At 33.3% G+C, this 16421-nt stretch overlaps 3 protein-coding genes across 3 annotated transcripts; all 3 read left to right on the top strand.

Annotated features, from left to right (window-relative positions):
* Positions 1–6827: 6827 nt before the first annotated feature.
* On the top strand, positions 6828–8480 carry LOC18045997 (ammonium transporter 1 member 2). Its single transcript, XM_006443209.2, has one exon. The coding sequence runs from the start codon at positions 6920–6922 to the stop codon at positions 8432–8434; it is 1515 nt and encodes a 504-aa protein (XP_006443272.1). The 5' UTR covers positions 6828–6919; the 3' UTR covers positions 8435–8480.
* Positions 8481–11586: 3106 nt separating this feature from the next.
* LOC18045996 (protein GPR107) lies at positions 11587–12989 on the top strand. The gene is made up of 2 exons (XM_024189515.1): positions 11587–12863; positions 12897–12989. The coding sequence occupies exons 1-2, from the start codon at positions 11625–11627 to the stop codon at positions 12987–12989; spliced, it is 1332 nt and encodes a 443-aa protein (XP_024045283.1). The 5' UTR covers positions 11587–11624.
* Positions 12990–13756: 767 nt separating this feature from the next.
* Positions 13757–16048, top strand: LOC18045994. The gene is made up of 3 exons (XM_006443206.2): positions 13757–14148; positions 14740–15576; positions 15701–16048. Exons 1-2 carry the CDS (start codon positions 13792–13794, stop codon positions 15280–15282), a joined length of 900 nt encoding a protein of 299 aa, XP_006443269.1. The 5' UTR covers positions 13757–13791; the 3' UTR covers positions 15283–15576; positions 15701–16048.
* The last annotated feature ends 373 nt before the right edge of the window (positions 16049–16421 follow it).

The raw sequence follows: 16421 nt of genomic DNA, 5'->3' as shown, positions 1-16421 counted from the left end.
GTATTTTATGCCTTTGAAACTATTCGCTCCATCTGGATAGTCTAGATGACCCGTAAAATGTCATATCTTTGTCATTTCGACTGATGAAAATGAATTCCAATTCTGGATTCTTATTTGTTGATGGTCTTTGACTGCTAAATGTAATAGTTTTGTACTGAAGTATGCTTATTGCATGATTGCATCAGCCTTACTGCCTTAAGAGGGGTTGTAAATCTCCTTAAACACTTCCAATGACATGATATTAGGGTTTGCTTATCTTATTTTAGGCCGCTGGTCAGTAGGAGAACAGGGGTGGTGATTTTTAGCAAATATTCGAGCTTTCTTTTTGTGTCGGCAAAAATTAAGACTGAAAAGAATAGAATAGAATACTTCAAGTTCCAAAATATTTTTTGTAGCACAAGATTCTAGATATCTGTGATTGTTCTTTTATATCAGCTATTACGTTATCACTGGCCCAGGGACAGCATGAACTATTCGCAGCCTCACAGATTCAATTAAAAAAACCAGACAGAGATGTCATCACCTTCATTAAACAATAATTTATACATGATCCAAAGATTAGATAACTTATGAATATGCTTAAATAGATAAAAGTAAATCTAGTTGGTAGTTTTGACTTGTGAATATGCATGGATCTCTAGATTCGGTGGATCTTTATCATGTTGTATCATTGCCCTTTTGACATAGATTCCCTTTTGTTATTTTCTTTAGATATTTTTTTGTTTTGTGTGGTTTGGTTGTTGTTGTTGGTGGAGAGAAAAAGCTATTCTCTTGACCTAATAAAAAAAATTTTGATGTGCATTTTTTTTCAGTAAATCTTTGTAAACATCGGATTTTAAATTAAAATTTGGCAGAATTAAGCAAAAAAGAAAGTAAACGACTTGTTGAATTTTGTTATACACCACATCACATGAAAACCAAACCAAACTATGTATTTTTAATGTTTGTATCTATGACATCACCCGTCTAAACATACGTGGATGAAATTTGATAAAGGAAAATTATATATACATCATTTTTATTTTGTTATATGTACATCTAATCATCTCAAAATCTTAATATATTTTTTGTGCCACCTTTATTTTTAAGTTTATATCTATAAATCACTTTGACACTAAAAATGACCATTAAATAAATATCAAATCCGATATGTTAATTTTTTATAATTATAATTTTATTTAAAAATTATCATGTTAATTTTTGGTAATTAAAATTTCATTTGATTTGTATGATGAAGTTTCTTAATATTAATTATAGGGAAGTTTACAATAATTATAGGGAGCTTTTCTCTTCATGTTATTTTTCGTAAACTTTCCTATACTTAATTTAATTATAAAAATTAATTAAAATTATAATTACAAAAATTATAATTATAAGATGTTAATTTTTTATAATTATAATTTTATTTAAAAATTATCATCTTAGATTTTGACATTGATTTGTTTTATTGAATTTAAGGGTATTCTCATAATTATAATTTTATATTTTTTAAAATTTTGTAAAATAAAATAGTCTTTTAAGTCATTTAAGAGTAAACTGGTTATTTTTAGTGTTAAAGTGGTTGATTGATATAAGTTTAGAAATAAAAGTAGAGTAAAAAACTTGTCTAAATTTTGAAGTGGTTAGATGTACATATGACAAAATAAAGGTGGTGCATAAATAATTTTCCTTTAGCAAAAGTAAACTAATTATGAGTATAATCAATAGGCTTGGCAAAATCCGGGTCCGGTCCGGGTTTTGGTGTTGCCTGGGACCGGACCGGATCGGATGAGAGAAATACAAGACCGGACCCGGGTTAAAACCCGATTTTTCCGGGTGCGGTCCGGACTTGAGCCCGCCACCTTCCGGGTTCGGGTTTTGATCTGGACTTTCTAAACTCGCATGTGATAACTTCAATTTTTTTTTCTTCAATTTTTTCTTTCATTTCTCTAACAATGCAAATTTAAAAAAAGAAAATAATCAAATAAACTCATTCAATCTCAAACTTTAAAAAAGAAAATAGTCAAATACAAATATATAACACACTAACAATGTAAATTTTGCACAAATGATAAATTAAAATTATTTCAATCTACTTTCTAATACCTAAATTCATCTAATTTCTAACTTAAACTCATTCAATCTATATATAAAATAAATAAATTAAATTCAACAACACAATAATCACACAATAAATTTAAATAACATCCAACATATCATAAATTCATAATTATATATTTATATGTAATATATTTATATTTTCTTTTTTAAAAAAAATTATTAAAAAACTGGGTCCAGTCTGGGTTCCGGGTTTTTGGTGTTGAACCCGGAACGGGGCCCGAAAATGTCCGGATTTGAGAATTTCAAACCCGAGTCCGGTTTTTATGTGCATGCGGTCCAGGTTTTGCCCGGACCGAATTGGCTGGGTCCGGTCCAGGTTTTGCCCGGACCGGATTGGTTGGGTCCGATCCGGGCGGGCTTTTTTGACACCCCTAATAATCAACAGTTTCTTCGGTTTGGACTAAATGAATCCACCAACATTTATAAATAAATAAATAAAAAGGTTACATTACTTAATTTATCCAGTGAATTAAAGATATTAGCATAGCCCCATTTGTGGATTCTGCTGTATGATTAAATTAACTAGCCTAAGATCATTTTGGACTTTATGCAATTAAACGGGCTAATGGTTTATAAAGCCATTAATTGATCCCTTCTATTATGAAAGAACTAGGAAATAGAACCGCGCTTCGCACGGTTTTGAAAATATCAAATTAAAAATTAAAAAATTAATAAAATCCAAATTTCTTTAGAAATCATACTGATCTCTTCTCAAAAGGAAGATTAAACAAGTTAATTTTGTATGTTTATTTCAATAATAATAAATATCGCACATAATAATAATAATAATAATAATAATAATAATAATAATAATAATAATAATAATAATAATAATAATAATAATAATAATAATAATAATAATTGACACCTGGCCACGCTGAGGCTCATGAACATTCCAAAATATATAAGTTTCAATTACATCGAGCCCCTCATCCTTTGCTTCTGTATAAGATCTGGCCACATCTGCACAAATACAGTGCATATAGAAATAAATCATATTAAAATTTGCATATTTAAAGAATAACAATGCTATTTGATCCAAAAATGTTGCCCATAATTTTTTCTAAACATGAAAGCGCACCGTTTTAAATGTGGGATCATGTTTGGCTTGTTAGGAACAAAAAAATTTAAGATAATATTTTCACAGCAAAATATCATTTTGGGAGGGGGGGTTAAAAGAAGAAGAAAATGTGAAAGTGCAAGTGATTTGAGAAATTATAAATTAATTATTTGCATGCAGTACTTGTGGAGTGCTACGAAGATATAATGAATTGCACCAGAGAAGATAACTCGTTGTTCTCAATTAATTATAATGGCAGTTGCATTATAATCGACTTGTGTTGCTGATGATAACAGGCAAATGAAACTTAAATTTAGAATAAGAAGAATTAGGCCCTAGTGGCATTGTTAAGGGAAGATGAAAGAACTTCTCTTCCTATGTTAATTATGTAATGTATTTTAAGCCACTAAAGTTTAATTGCTAGCATAATAAAATTTGAAGAAGCCAAAAGGTACTAAATAAAAGGTTGCATAATTAAATATGAGATTATGGTATTAAAATTAGGCACTAATGACATTGTTGAAGGAAGATGAAAGAACTTCTCTTCCTATGTTAATTAATTGATGTATTTTAAGCTACTAAAGTTTAATTGCTAGCATAATAAAATAAATGAATGTTTCAAAAGACTTATAATTAATTATTATTAATGGTTACATATTGTTGGATTTAAATAGAAAGAAGAAGAGACATTAAAATTATTAAAATTAAACTTAGCCCTAGTGGCATTATTGAGGGAAGATGAAAGAACATCTCTTCCTTCCTATATTAATTAAGTGATGTATTTTAAGCCATTAAATTTAATTGTTGGTATAATAAAATAAATGAATGTTTCAAGACTTATAATTAATTATTATTAATGGTTACATATTGTTGAATTTAAATAGAAAGAGGAAAAGACATGTAATCATTTATAATCTAATAATTATTTTCTATTTTTAATATTTTGTAATGTAAGTATTTTTTAATTTCAACCAATTTATTAGATAATAGAGAAAATGAGAAGAAGAGAAATGGTGATGCCGCATCACCTCTTGTAGTCCCAACTTTATATATATATAGATAGATATAGATAGATAGATAGATATAGATAGATTTTTAATATTTTATAATGTAATTATTTTTTAATCTCAACCAATATATTAGATAATAGAGAATATAAAAAGATGAGAAATAATGGTGCCACAAATCTTAAATTTTTAATGTTTATGGAGTTTGAAGAAGCCAAAATGCAATAAACAAAAGATTGAATAATTAAATATGGGATTATGACATTAAAATTAGGCTCTAATAGAATTGTTGAGGGAAGATGGAGGAACCTTCCTTCATATATTAATATTAATTAATTGATGTATTTTAAGCCACTAAAATTTAATTGTTGGTATAATAAAATAAATGAATGTTTCAAGACTAATAATTAATTATTATTAATGGTTACATATTGTTGAATTTAAATAGAAAGAGGAAAAGACATGTAATCATTTATAATCTAATAATTATTTTCTATTTTAATATTTTGTAATGTAATTACTTTTTAATTTCAACCAATTTATTAGAAAATAGAGAATATGAAATGATGAGAAATGGTGATGCCACATCACCTCCTCAAGCCCCAACTTTATATATATATATAGATATAGATAGATATAGATTATTAGGATCTAAAGACTTTAGATATTTCGACCACAATAATAAATTTACTGTAGGGTCACTTTCGGTTTTGTCATAGTGATTGCTATATCTAGATTCACAACTTATAATATTAATTTTCTCCGCTCATTAGATATATTAAATACATAATCAATGTCATTGGTGCGACCAACTTACCTTAACTAATAAATTTTTTTTAAGGTTGGATGAAAGGTATGAGGTTTGAACTTCATTTATATAAATGAAGAGAAAATAGAGTTGACATTTATTGGAGTAGGATTTCCAACCATTTCACATGCCTTACACTGATTGGTTAGACAATGTTTTTTTCATTCAAATTGACTTAAGATATGGATCATGATCCTCTCCTGATCTAATCTTCTGTTGAGCAAAATTTATTAACATGATTGATAATTAATAAATAAAAAACAAACGGTATCTTAAATCTTAATTATACACTAACACTAAAATACATGTGGTACAAAATCTGTAAAAAACTTAAGAGTAGGATCTTAGTCCCTTCAGATATATAAATCCTCTTTTAGTAAGGGTTCCTTTACTTTAATACAATAATGGATGAGGTAAAAAATAAAAAACACTGATCTAAATACACTACATAATAAATTATATTGGATTGGAGTATTTTTCTTTTCTTTTAGTTTATCATTTACTTTAAGTAAGAGATCTTTTATTAAAAACATACTCTACAACATACACACTCACACACACACATATTGAGAATGTCAATAATATACCAAAAAAAACACAGATTATAGGGGTGGATAAGCAACCTCTTAAAAATACTTTTACTTTTACACTCATTAATATTTATGAGATTTGAAATGAATTGATGAATGAGATTTGTTGAAATTAAATATTTAAATTTTTTTAATACTTTCTCTTCTTGTGTGGATCTCACTCTAAATCTTTCTCATTTTCTCTCTCTCTCTCTCCCTCTCTCTTTTCTCTCTTGTATTTTAAATCTCCCTTCAAGTTCTTGATCTTGGAAACAACAAGATAAAGGATGCATTAATTCCAACATTGGCTGGGAACTCTTAGGGAGCTTCAGGTTCTTGTTCTACATTAGAATAAATTTTATGGTCCTTTTAAAGGAATATAAGGCTAATTATTATTTTTCTCTAAGTTTCGAATATTTGACGTCTAGAACAACAATTTCACTTAATAAAAGAACTTTGTTATTATTATCACATAATCGATTATTGGACAATGCAATGCAATTCCACATGTGTTCTAACTCAGAACTTGAATCCTCTTCTTAATTAAACATGTGACTTTTCATATTATTAATAGAAGAGTTACACCTGTTAATGTCAAAAAATGGCGAAGTAGTTATGATTCATTTTGCTCTTATTGGTAAGATTCATGCTTAAATATTTTACTATATGTTGTTGAAATGATTTATATAAGATGTTCTGACTCCAATTTTGTTCACAAAAATTGGGTTGAAAGCAATTTGATTTAAAATTAAATGAAATGTATTTTTTTAAAAGTAATTTGATTTAAAATTAAAATACTTATTAATGTAAGGTAGCATGATCCTTTTTTTTTTCTAAATTTACTCCAATAAAAGTACTCAACCAATTCTATACCTAGCATGTTCAAGAATGGTAAAGAACATAATAATTCTGAAGACATGATCACATGAATCATGAATGACATACAATGAAAGAAGTTATGTGCCTTCACCAAAAGGCCATTTAATTTGTTTCCCTCTATTTTCCATTCTAGTGCTGTAAATGCTATACAAATTAATATCAATGTTTCCAATTTCCAAACCAAATATTTTACCAGAACACATGACATATATATAATCCAGTTGGAGTCCAAATTTGGAGTTGGACCACTAGATTCTCATCTCTTTTAGTTAACTTTCATCCATACATAAATATAATATACATGCAGAGTCCTTGTCATTACTTTTCTTCAAGTAAAATGTAAATAAAAATACATCATCCTTAACATAAATGAAAAAAAAGATAAATTTATTTTTCTTCAAGCCCTCACCACTGCATCTGCTCTATAAAAAGAGAGCAAGAAACAAACCAACGTACTACCATTACATATTTGCTTCCACTCTCTCAAGTCTTCACTATGGCAACTCTCACATGCTCAGCCTCCGACCTCGCTTCTTTTCTGAACACCGTGAACGACACTTCATCCGCAGCTTCCTATCTCTGCTCCCGCTTTGACTCCATCTCGAAAACCCTCTCCGACACCTCGTTTGCCGTCAACACGACCTACCTTCTCTTCTCCGCTTACCTCGTCTTCGCCATGCAGCTCGGCTTCGCCATGCTCTGCGCCGGCTCGGTCCGCGCCAAGAACACCATGAACATCATGCTCACCAACGTCCTCGACGCCGCCGCCGGCGCCCTCTCTTACTACCTCTTCGGCTTCGCCTTCGCCTTCGGCTCCCCCTCCAATGGCTTCATCGGCCGCCATTTCTTTGGCCTCCGTGACGTCCCTTCGCCTCTCACTGACTACAGCTTCTTTCTTTACCAATGGGCTTTTGCCATAGCTGCTGCTGGCATCACCAGTGGGTCCATAGCTGAGAGGACCCAGTTTGTCGCCTATTTAATTTACTCCTCCTTTTTAACCGGCTTCGTTTACCCTATAGTTTCGCATTGGTTCTGGTCAAGTGACGGCTGGGCCAGCCCGACCCGGCCCGACAACCTTCTGTTCGGGTCGGGAGTGATTGACTTTGCCGGCTCCGGGGTCGTTCACATGGTCGGAGGGATCGCCGGCTTGTGGGGCGCCCTTATCGAGGGCCCAAGGATCGGGCGGTTCGACCAGTCGGGTCGGTCCGTAGTGTTACGCGGGCACAGCGCGTCGTTGGTGGTTCTCGGTTCGTTCTTGTTGTGGTTCGGGTGGTACGGGTTTAACCCGGGTTCGTTTTTGACCATACTGAAGAGTTACGGAGAGAGTGGAGGGTATTACGGTCAATGGACTGCCATAGGGAGGACAGCAGTCACCACTACGTTAGCTGGGTGCACAGCCGCTCTAACGACCTTGTTCAGTAAAAGATTATTGGTTGGTCACTGGAACGTGATCGATGTTTGCAACGGGCTGTTGGGTGGCTTCGCTGCAATCACCTCGGGGTGTTCGGTGGTAGAACCATGGGCCGCAATCATCTGTGGCTTCGTAGCTGCATGGGTTTTGATCGGGTGCAATAAGCTCGCGGAGAAACTTAAGTACGATGACCCGCTGGAAGCGGCGCAATTGCACGGCGGGTGCGGCACGTGGGGGATCCTGTTCACCGGGTTATTCGCCCGGGAGGCGTACGTCGGCGAGGTGTATCCGGGGCGACCGGGGAGGCCGTACGGGTTGTTCATGGGCGGAGGGGGTAGGCTCCTGGCCGCTCAGATAATACAAATTTTGGTCATAGCAGGATGGGTCACGGCGACAATGGGTCCGCTCTTTTATGGGCTCAAGAAAATTAACCTGCTCAGGATATCGAGGGATGATGAGATGGCGGGCATGGACTTGACGAGGCATGGCGGATTTGCATACGCGTATCACGATGAAGATGATTCTTCACAGAAACCTGCCTTTGCAATGAGAAGAGTAGAGCCGGCAAATGTTTTCACGCCCGATAATCAAAGCGTGTAAATAATTTTGCCGAGACTGTAAAACGAACGCGAATAATTAATTAAAATTGTTGGAATTATTATTTTTCATTGATATTTAAAAAAAAAAAAAAAAAAACTCATAGTCTAATTAAGTTGAAAAAGAGTACATGCATGCTTGTGGAATTAGCTGGGGTTTCTTTATTTGTATCATTGTATGTATCCATGCATCTCGCTGGCGATTGAGCTTACGTTTGTCTATGTATAAAATTATACTTGAAATATTGTCATTATCAAGCGACCATTGCTGCCGGTTAAGTTAATATTGATATTTAAACAATCAATACCATTTTTTTTTCTTTTTCTTTTTTCCAAACGGTTGTGGCTCAGTTGGCGACGCAGGCTGGGTAAGTGGGAAGAGCTCTCGGGTTCGATTCCCACTAAACAAACCATTTGGGAGGGGTAAAGAGTTTTAACTGTGACTACACTCCGAATCCGAATTAGTCGGGGCCCAATGCGGTCGTCGGAAATCGGGTGGTTTAAACCAAAAAAAAAATACCATTTTTTTTTCTTTTCTTTTTAAATTTTTTGGTAATATATACGTAAAGATACCAAACACGCCTAATGAGACTGAAGATAGAAGACAAATATATCTCTGTCTATTAATTCATCTCAACAACTCGAACAACATAGATTTTCATCAAATCCAAAAGAACCTGATGCTCAATAATTCTACTAACTAATATCAGCTGTAAGCACAGAGAACAATATATGTACAGGAATTGATTCCCATATTCATTGATAAATATAGACTCCTTAATGCACCGAATCAATGTGCAATTTGAGCAGCTAGCTGGCTAAGTAAAGTTGTATAATCAAAATTTCATGAATTAAAACTAGTAAATAACAAAACATCTGTAAAAGTAGCTTTAAGTTCCTTTATTTTCTTATTTTCCAAAGATCAGAGATCCCTGGAGAATGTTAAAGGTTCCATTAAAGCAAAATATAAGGACCTGTCAATCCCCCTTTTTGGCTTATATGACGATAAGAATTAAGAAGTGTGACTTTTGTCTCTTATTTTTTATTTATTTATTTTTATTTTTATTTTTTTTCTGGCCGTGGTTAGAACTTAGAACTGCTATCTATGAGTTGTAGATGGTCAAGTTGACATCTTGCCCATCACGTGGTGTTTTCAATTATTTGGTGTCAGTAGCCACACAATGTGTAGAATTTATGCAAAGCCAGCCAAAGTTGATGGTGTTGTTGAGATCTTGGATGAGATTTATGTATTCAGTGATAAGAGCATTTATCAGGACTTTTCTTTTTGAGTTTTGAAACATTTTGCTTGGTGTTATTTCCTAAATATTTGCTCCGTTTAAGGTGGTGGTAATTAATGAAATGAGCTCTAGTTTTATTTTAAGTGTCGATTGTGTGTTCCCAAATGTGCAAATGCAGCCACTTCGGCCTTGGTCGGAGTGGTGGGCTGCTGCCCTCACAAGCAAGCCCTCACAAAAGTATTTGTGGGGGCTAACGTGCTTATTTGTTTAATATTTCAAAAATTTCCTCTCCCTCGTGCAATACGAGTGGAGTATGGACATCCCTCTTTTGTAAATGATTATTTGTCTGGACATGTACTTCACAGAATTCAATGTAATAATATAAGTCCCAATTATGTATTTCTGATTGTAAATATCAGTGTAATATATCTGCTATAATAACAGTTGTAAATATCTGTGTAATGCAGTAATATGATGATTAATCAGTATTAAAAAAAAAAATATGCAAATGCAATCATATTTTTGTCAAAAAAATAAAAAAAGATTTGCAGCCATTCAAATAATCTGTAAGACTGCAACTTATGGACCACACACAGCATGAGTTTGGAACTACTCACTAGTCAAAAGTGCAACAATTATGAGTCACACCAAGCAGCTCCAAAGACTTGAGCGATAAGAGTTTATGGGGTTTACATTATTCTCCAGAATATCGACAGATTTTGAAAAACTAAGTATTTTGTACCTTTAAGACTCTAACTAGGGCCCAAAATGAAAAAAAAAAAAAAAAGAGTGGGAAAAATCTTGGTCCTAACACATGGCTTCATCGCCATAGATCCCATTTTCTTGGTGCTCTTATTTTCCACGTACGTATGGCCCAAATGATACAAATTCATATGGCTTCGAGCATTTATCTGATCAGTCCGATCTACTTAGTGGTTCTTTGTTTTCCATTTGAAAATGTTTCGTGTAGAGAAAAAAAATGAGAGAAAGATGAGAGAAATAAAAAAGAAAAAAGAAGAGAGAAAGTGGGTGGGTAGAGAGAGAAGGGAAAATTTCTCTCATTTTTCTCTCTTTTTTTCATATTCCCCCTGTGTAAAATTAAGCATTGAATTCTAAATAAGCACAAGACTTCATTTTTATTTAGTTTTCAGATATCCCAAAAAAAAAAAAAACTATTACTTATTTACCTATATAAAGGCAAAAAAATTTTAACCTTTGCCTGAGGTCTTAAATTTTCTTACTTTCTCAAGTAATACACACACATATATATTTTAAGAGTAATAATATAACTACAAACTCTTTTACAAATTTTTTTTCACAAACTGACGTGATATGATTTAATTAGTTGGATTAGATATCTCTTAGTTTATGTAATTTATTTTTATTATTTTGTATTTTTAGTTAACCAATAAGTTAATACCAAATCCATTTATACCAGAGTGTATGTCTGTATCATCACTCATATTTTAACTTAGGACATGAACATTCATATCTTCATAATATTAGATCAAACCCAATTCAATTAATAGTATCAAATATATATATTGATATTGCCCATGATCAAAACATTTAAGCACTCAGCAAAAACTATCTAAATAGATTATTTTTCTCTTAATTTAACTCAAATAAATCAACACATGTCTTAAGATTGTTCCCTCACTCTCCCTAAATATTTGGCAAACCAACCAATTCTTCTTTCACTCACACCACAACTATTAATAATCCTACCCCATGTATCTAGCAAATATTCAATGGAAAAAGTTCACACCCATTTCCATATTTTCCCCATATTTCAATCTTTTCAGAAATTCCATTTTGGTCTAATTATTCATCTTTAATTTCTTTTTGTTGCCTGACATTTCCATCTTTTCCCCATATTTCAATCTTTTCATCAGAAATTCCATTTTGGTCTAATTATTCATCTCTAATTTCTTTTTGTTGCCAGAAAATATTCTCATGATGGCATGTTTGAGATACTATTATGCAACTCTTTTTCATGCAGTATTATTATTGTTCATGATCTCAAGCATTCCAGTCTGTTTATCAGAGATCAAAGAGACCCATGTCGTGGATGATTCGCGGCCGTTGATCATGTTTGAGAGATTCGGATTTACAGAAGATGGCAAGGCGGAAGTTACAATAAAAGATATCTCATGGAAATCAAAAAAACAAAATTATAATAATGGTAACAATAATAATAAAGATCAAGTGCTCAACCCTTCTTCCTTGGGATTTTTCTTTGTAAGAGACCTTGCATTTCCAGTAATGATCAATGAGTCTCAGTACATTGAAGGATTTTGTTCTTTATCTAGCAGGTACGCAAAACTTGTATACAGATTTGAAAAAATCGTGCCCAATTCATCCTACAGTGGTGCAGTTAACATCAACGATCCCGATGAGTACATCTTGCTCTTCGGGAACTGCCAGCCTGAATTTCAAGTGTCAATGTTTGTTAAAACAGAGATGCATAACTCGCAGCACGGGATAAAAGATTACCTTCCTGCTGGCCAAACACAACTGCCGAGACTCTATTTGATGTTCTTTTTCACATACACTCTCTTTTTTGTTATGTGGGTTTTTATCTGCATCAAGCAGAGGCCGATTGTTGACAAGATTCACATAGTAATGGCTGCGCTGCTTCTCGTGAAAGCGCTTAAAATGATATGCGCGTCCGAGGACAAACTATATGTCAGCGAAACTGGGACTCCCCATGGCTGGGATGTAGCATTTTACATCTTCGGATTGTTCAAAGGCATAATGCTGTTCACAGTGATTGTACTCATAGGAACAGGATGGTCATTCCTGAAACCGTATCTTCAGGAACGCGAAAAGAATGTTTTGATGACAGTGATTCCATTACAAGTCCTGGAAAACATAGCGTACGTTGTCATAAGTGAAACAGGACCCGCGACGCAAGATTGGATGGCGTGGAATCATATGTTCTTGTTGATTGATATCATCTGCTGTGCTGCTGTGTTCTTTCCAATTATTTGGTCGATAAGAAGCCTGAAGGAGGCGTCAAAGACTGATGGGAAAGCAGCTAGGAATCTTGAAAAATTGACCCTTTTCAAGCAATTCTATATTGTTGTGGTGGGATACTTGTACTTCACCAGGATTGTGGTTCCAGCTTCCGCACATGTTGTGAATTACAGATTTGAGTGGACCATGTATGCTGCAGCAGAAGGAGCTAGCTTGGTTTTTTATTTGTTCATTTTCCATAATTTTCAGCCCACTGAGAAGAATCCATATTTTGTAGTTGATGATGAAGAAGAGAGTGAAGCCAGACAAATTTTGGAGGAAGATGATTCATTTGAACTTTAATTTTAGCTAACCGGCTAGTTAAGCTTCAATTGAACTGGCAGGGCAGGCATTTTGTGTTATTTATATACATATATATTTTTTTTAATTTTAGAATGATTAATATGGTAATATGCACTCAACAAACAGAGTTTTAGTCTTCTTATCATTTCCTTTGATTTTAGTTATGAGATTGTAATGGTTAAGTAGATGCATATACTATAGAATGTTCTACTATGGATATTGAGATGCATATTCAATCAACTTCTTGTAAATACAACAACTCTAATTTACTGATGGAACTTGGGAATGACTTTATCTTTGTTATCAACATTTTTAACCAAAAATCAATAATTTCATATAAATAAAAATGGTTTTTATTTTATTTATGATATATCATTAACATATATAACAATAATTTTGGATTAATTTCTTTCCTTGAGACCTTTTGCACCATTTTAAGGATTTTGCAATTATGTTAGCAGTACCCAATATTTGGATTTTACAAATTATAATTTTATTTATTAAGGAAGTGTTATATATTTATCATTTAAATAATTAAATTTCAACTATTGTGAGAATTTATTTATAACGATCCCATCCTATTAATTATTGATATTTTTAGTTTTTTTAATAAATTATAATTTTATCCCAATAGAGTATAAATAAATTGTTACATCAAGTTGAAATTTAAATATAAGAGTTATATTTTTTTAATAAAAATAAATAGATTTTTTTTATTTGATTAATAATTTTACATCATTTTTAAATATAATATTAAAAGAGAAAATAAATGTTTATCCTCGAAGAAACGAACGACTAAGCCATGGGAGCACAAGCTCAGTTTCTTCTTCAAGCATCCACTTACTTTACTTCTTCTTTTTCTTCTTCTTCTTCAATAAGCCATAGCAATGTTTTTACCAATAAAAGCAACATTAAATACTCCATTAACATTTTAACCTGCTGCTCCAGTAGATCCCGCTCTAACTGGGACACCACAGCTAGTGGAAATGGACGGTTCAGATTCAATTTCGAAGACGACCTCTTCACCGAAGACGGCTACGATGGTGATTTCTCCGCCAAGCCGAGGAATTGGTGGTCGGATTACAATTATGATTATGATTATGATTATGAGGATGATTGGGAATTTGATGAGGAAGAAGATGAGTCTTGGATTTTGAAGGTATGGTTACCGAATTATTTGGAATTAATAACATCTTCATTTTTTAATAAAAATTTTCTGTTTAAATAAGTTTTTTTTTTTTATTATATATTTAAGAATTGGGTATTTTAGCTACTTCCGGTTGCTTAGACTTATTAGGTAGCCTAAAAATTGAATTGCAATGAAGAAGAACTAACGTTCAAATTATTTTTGTGGACATGGTACAAAAAATTTGTATTAGTTTGCTTAGAAATTCTTGGGGATATTGTATTTAAGGGCGTCTATGTTGCTGTATCTATAACTAACATCAGTCCCATTTCCTGTTATCGGTAACATTGTTCAATTGTGTGTATACTTTGTGTATCTGCGTATTCGAGCAATGTATGCTTCGAATCTTTTGAAATTGGTAATGACAATATTGTTAGTGGTGATGGAAATATTAGTTTTCCCATTTGTTAAATAACGAAGTAGCTTGATTAATTAATAAAATATATGTCTTCTTTGTTTGCTTAGTCACTATTATTTCTTTACTATATATAATTCAACTTAAAAATGGACCATATGTAATGTTCTTACCTTACAAATGTCGTGATGTTATGCTACTGACTGCAGATTTTTAAAGCCTTTGGTTGGATGTTACCGGCCATCGCAATACCATTGTTGCTGGGAACAGCCCCTAATGCTTTGTTCATGGCATTAATTCCTCTGGGACAGTCGGTTCTTTCCCTTGCCTTTGATAAATTGTGGGGAAGGACTGGTAATATCCCAAAATCCAGACCCAGGACCAGGAGAAAACAGAAACCTTTTGCAAGAGCTGCAAGCAGTACTAAAACAAGCCAGAGCAAACAAAAAAATGAGGCTGCCAATGGCAGGAGAAGTTATCAGTCCTGGGTAGTAGCAGATGGTGTTTCATATGACAAGCGTGACAAAAGTGGCCCAAAGTTTGGTGGATGGGATGATCTAGACAAGAAAGGTGAAAACCATGGGTACAGAGCTGCCAGAAAACCACCGAGTCAAAAAAAAAGTGAGTGGCCAAAGCAACAGAAGAAAGGTAAACTGAGCAGGACTGGGAGAATCAGAGAAAAGCCATTGTTGTTGAGGCTGTTGATTGCCGTTTTTCCATTCTTGGGCTCATGGACTAAATTGTTATTTTGATTCTCTCTTTTCTTTTGCTTGCAAGTTATCAAAGAGATACAAAAGTTGGTACAAATTGGAGATTAGAGCGTTGGATGAACGCTTCACGCTCTTCATACGTATATTGTTTTTTTTTTAGACTTAGTCCAGTTGTGAACTTGTTTTGAAGCAGAATATTGTTTGCTGAACCAGCAGATGTGGAAACCAACTGTTTGGTGCTATGAATATACAGGGAAATAAAATGGAAGCTATTTGTGTTGGGCTCTTTTACTTAGCCATTTATGCACATTTCATTGATCCTTTTGCTGACGAAAGGTAGGATATGAGATGATTTCAAGATTCATGTACTTCATATGACAGAAGATGAAAACCCCTATAAAGTTGTATCTATTAATCCATTACTACATTGTATATTTACGTATTTTTATTTTCATTGTAGTTGAAGGATTTACGAGGATATCAGCCTTGAGATGGTGGATACATTGTACACATTGCCTCAAGTCATCCAGAAGTGATGTGAATTTATCTTCTTTGAGGGAGTTGAACCTATCGCGAGTTGCTGCGCTGGTCATTGAGAAATTAGTAACGCGAAGCCAGTCCAGTGTTCGTGAGTATACAATGTAGCTACTCACCATGTGCTTCCTGTTCCTTACACCTGATCCGCGTTTATTTTGTCATTTTGTCTCTAGGTTATTGTTGTTGTTATTTTTTCAAGTACGATTAATTATGTATTCAAGTGCAAAGGATTCTTTTTGTGAGTTATTATTATTATATCTTGTGAGATCAATATAGTAGCGCTTTGTAAGAACCTCAAAACTCTTGAAATTTGCTTGGCTTTCTCTAACAGATAAGTGGCTGTGCGGGGAAATATCTAAATTTCCGCAACTTGGAATTCTTAAGCATAATGCAGTGTAACAAGTTCAAGAGTGTTAATTGAATGTAAGTGAAGGGATTGACATGCCAACCAACCAGGTAGCTGTTAATTGAATTTAAAACGTTCTGTAGCTTTTTAAGCACACTTGATTAGTTGATTTTGCCTTGACTCCAGTGAATAGTGATATTCTGGATTGGCAGTGATTCTTGTAATTACGGACTAAATTTATCGTACAACTTTATGATATCTATATAATTAATTTTAAAAAAAAAATTATCTTCAATTT

This window comes from Citrus clementina, unplaced genomic scaffold, assembly GCF_000493195.1.
Source record: "Citrus clementina cultivar Clemenules unplaced genomic scaffold, Citrus_clementina_v1.0 scaffold_3, whole genome shotgun sequence".
In the NCBI taxonomy this organism is placed as follows: Eukaryota; Viridiplantae; Streptophyta; class Magnoliopsida; order Sapindales; family Rutaceae; genus Citrus; species Citrus x clementina.
This window is presented reverse-complemented; position numbering and strand designations above follow the sequence as displayed.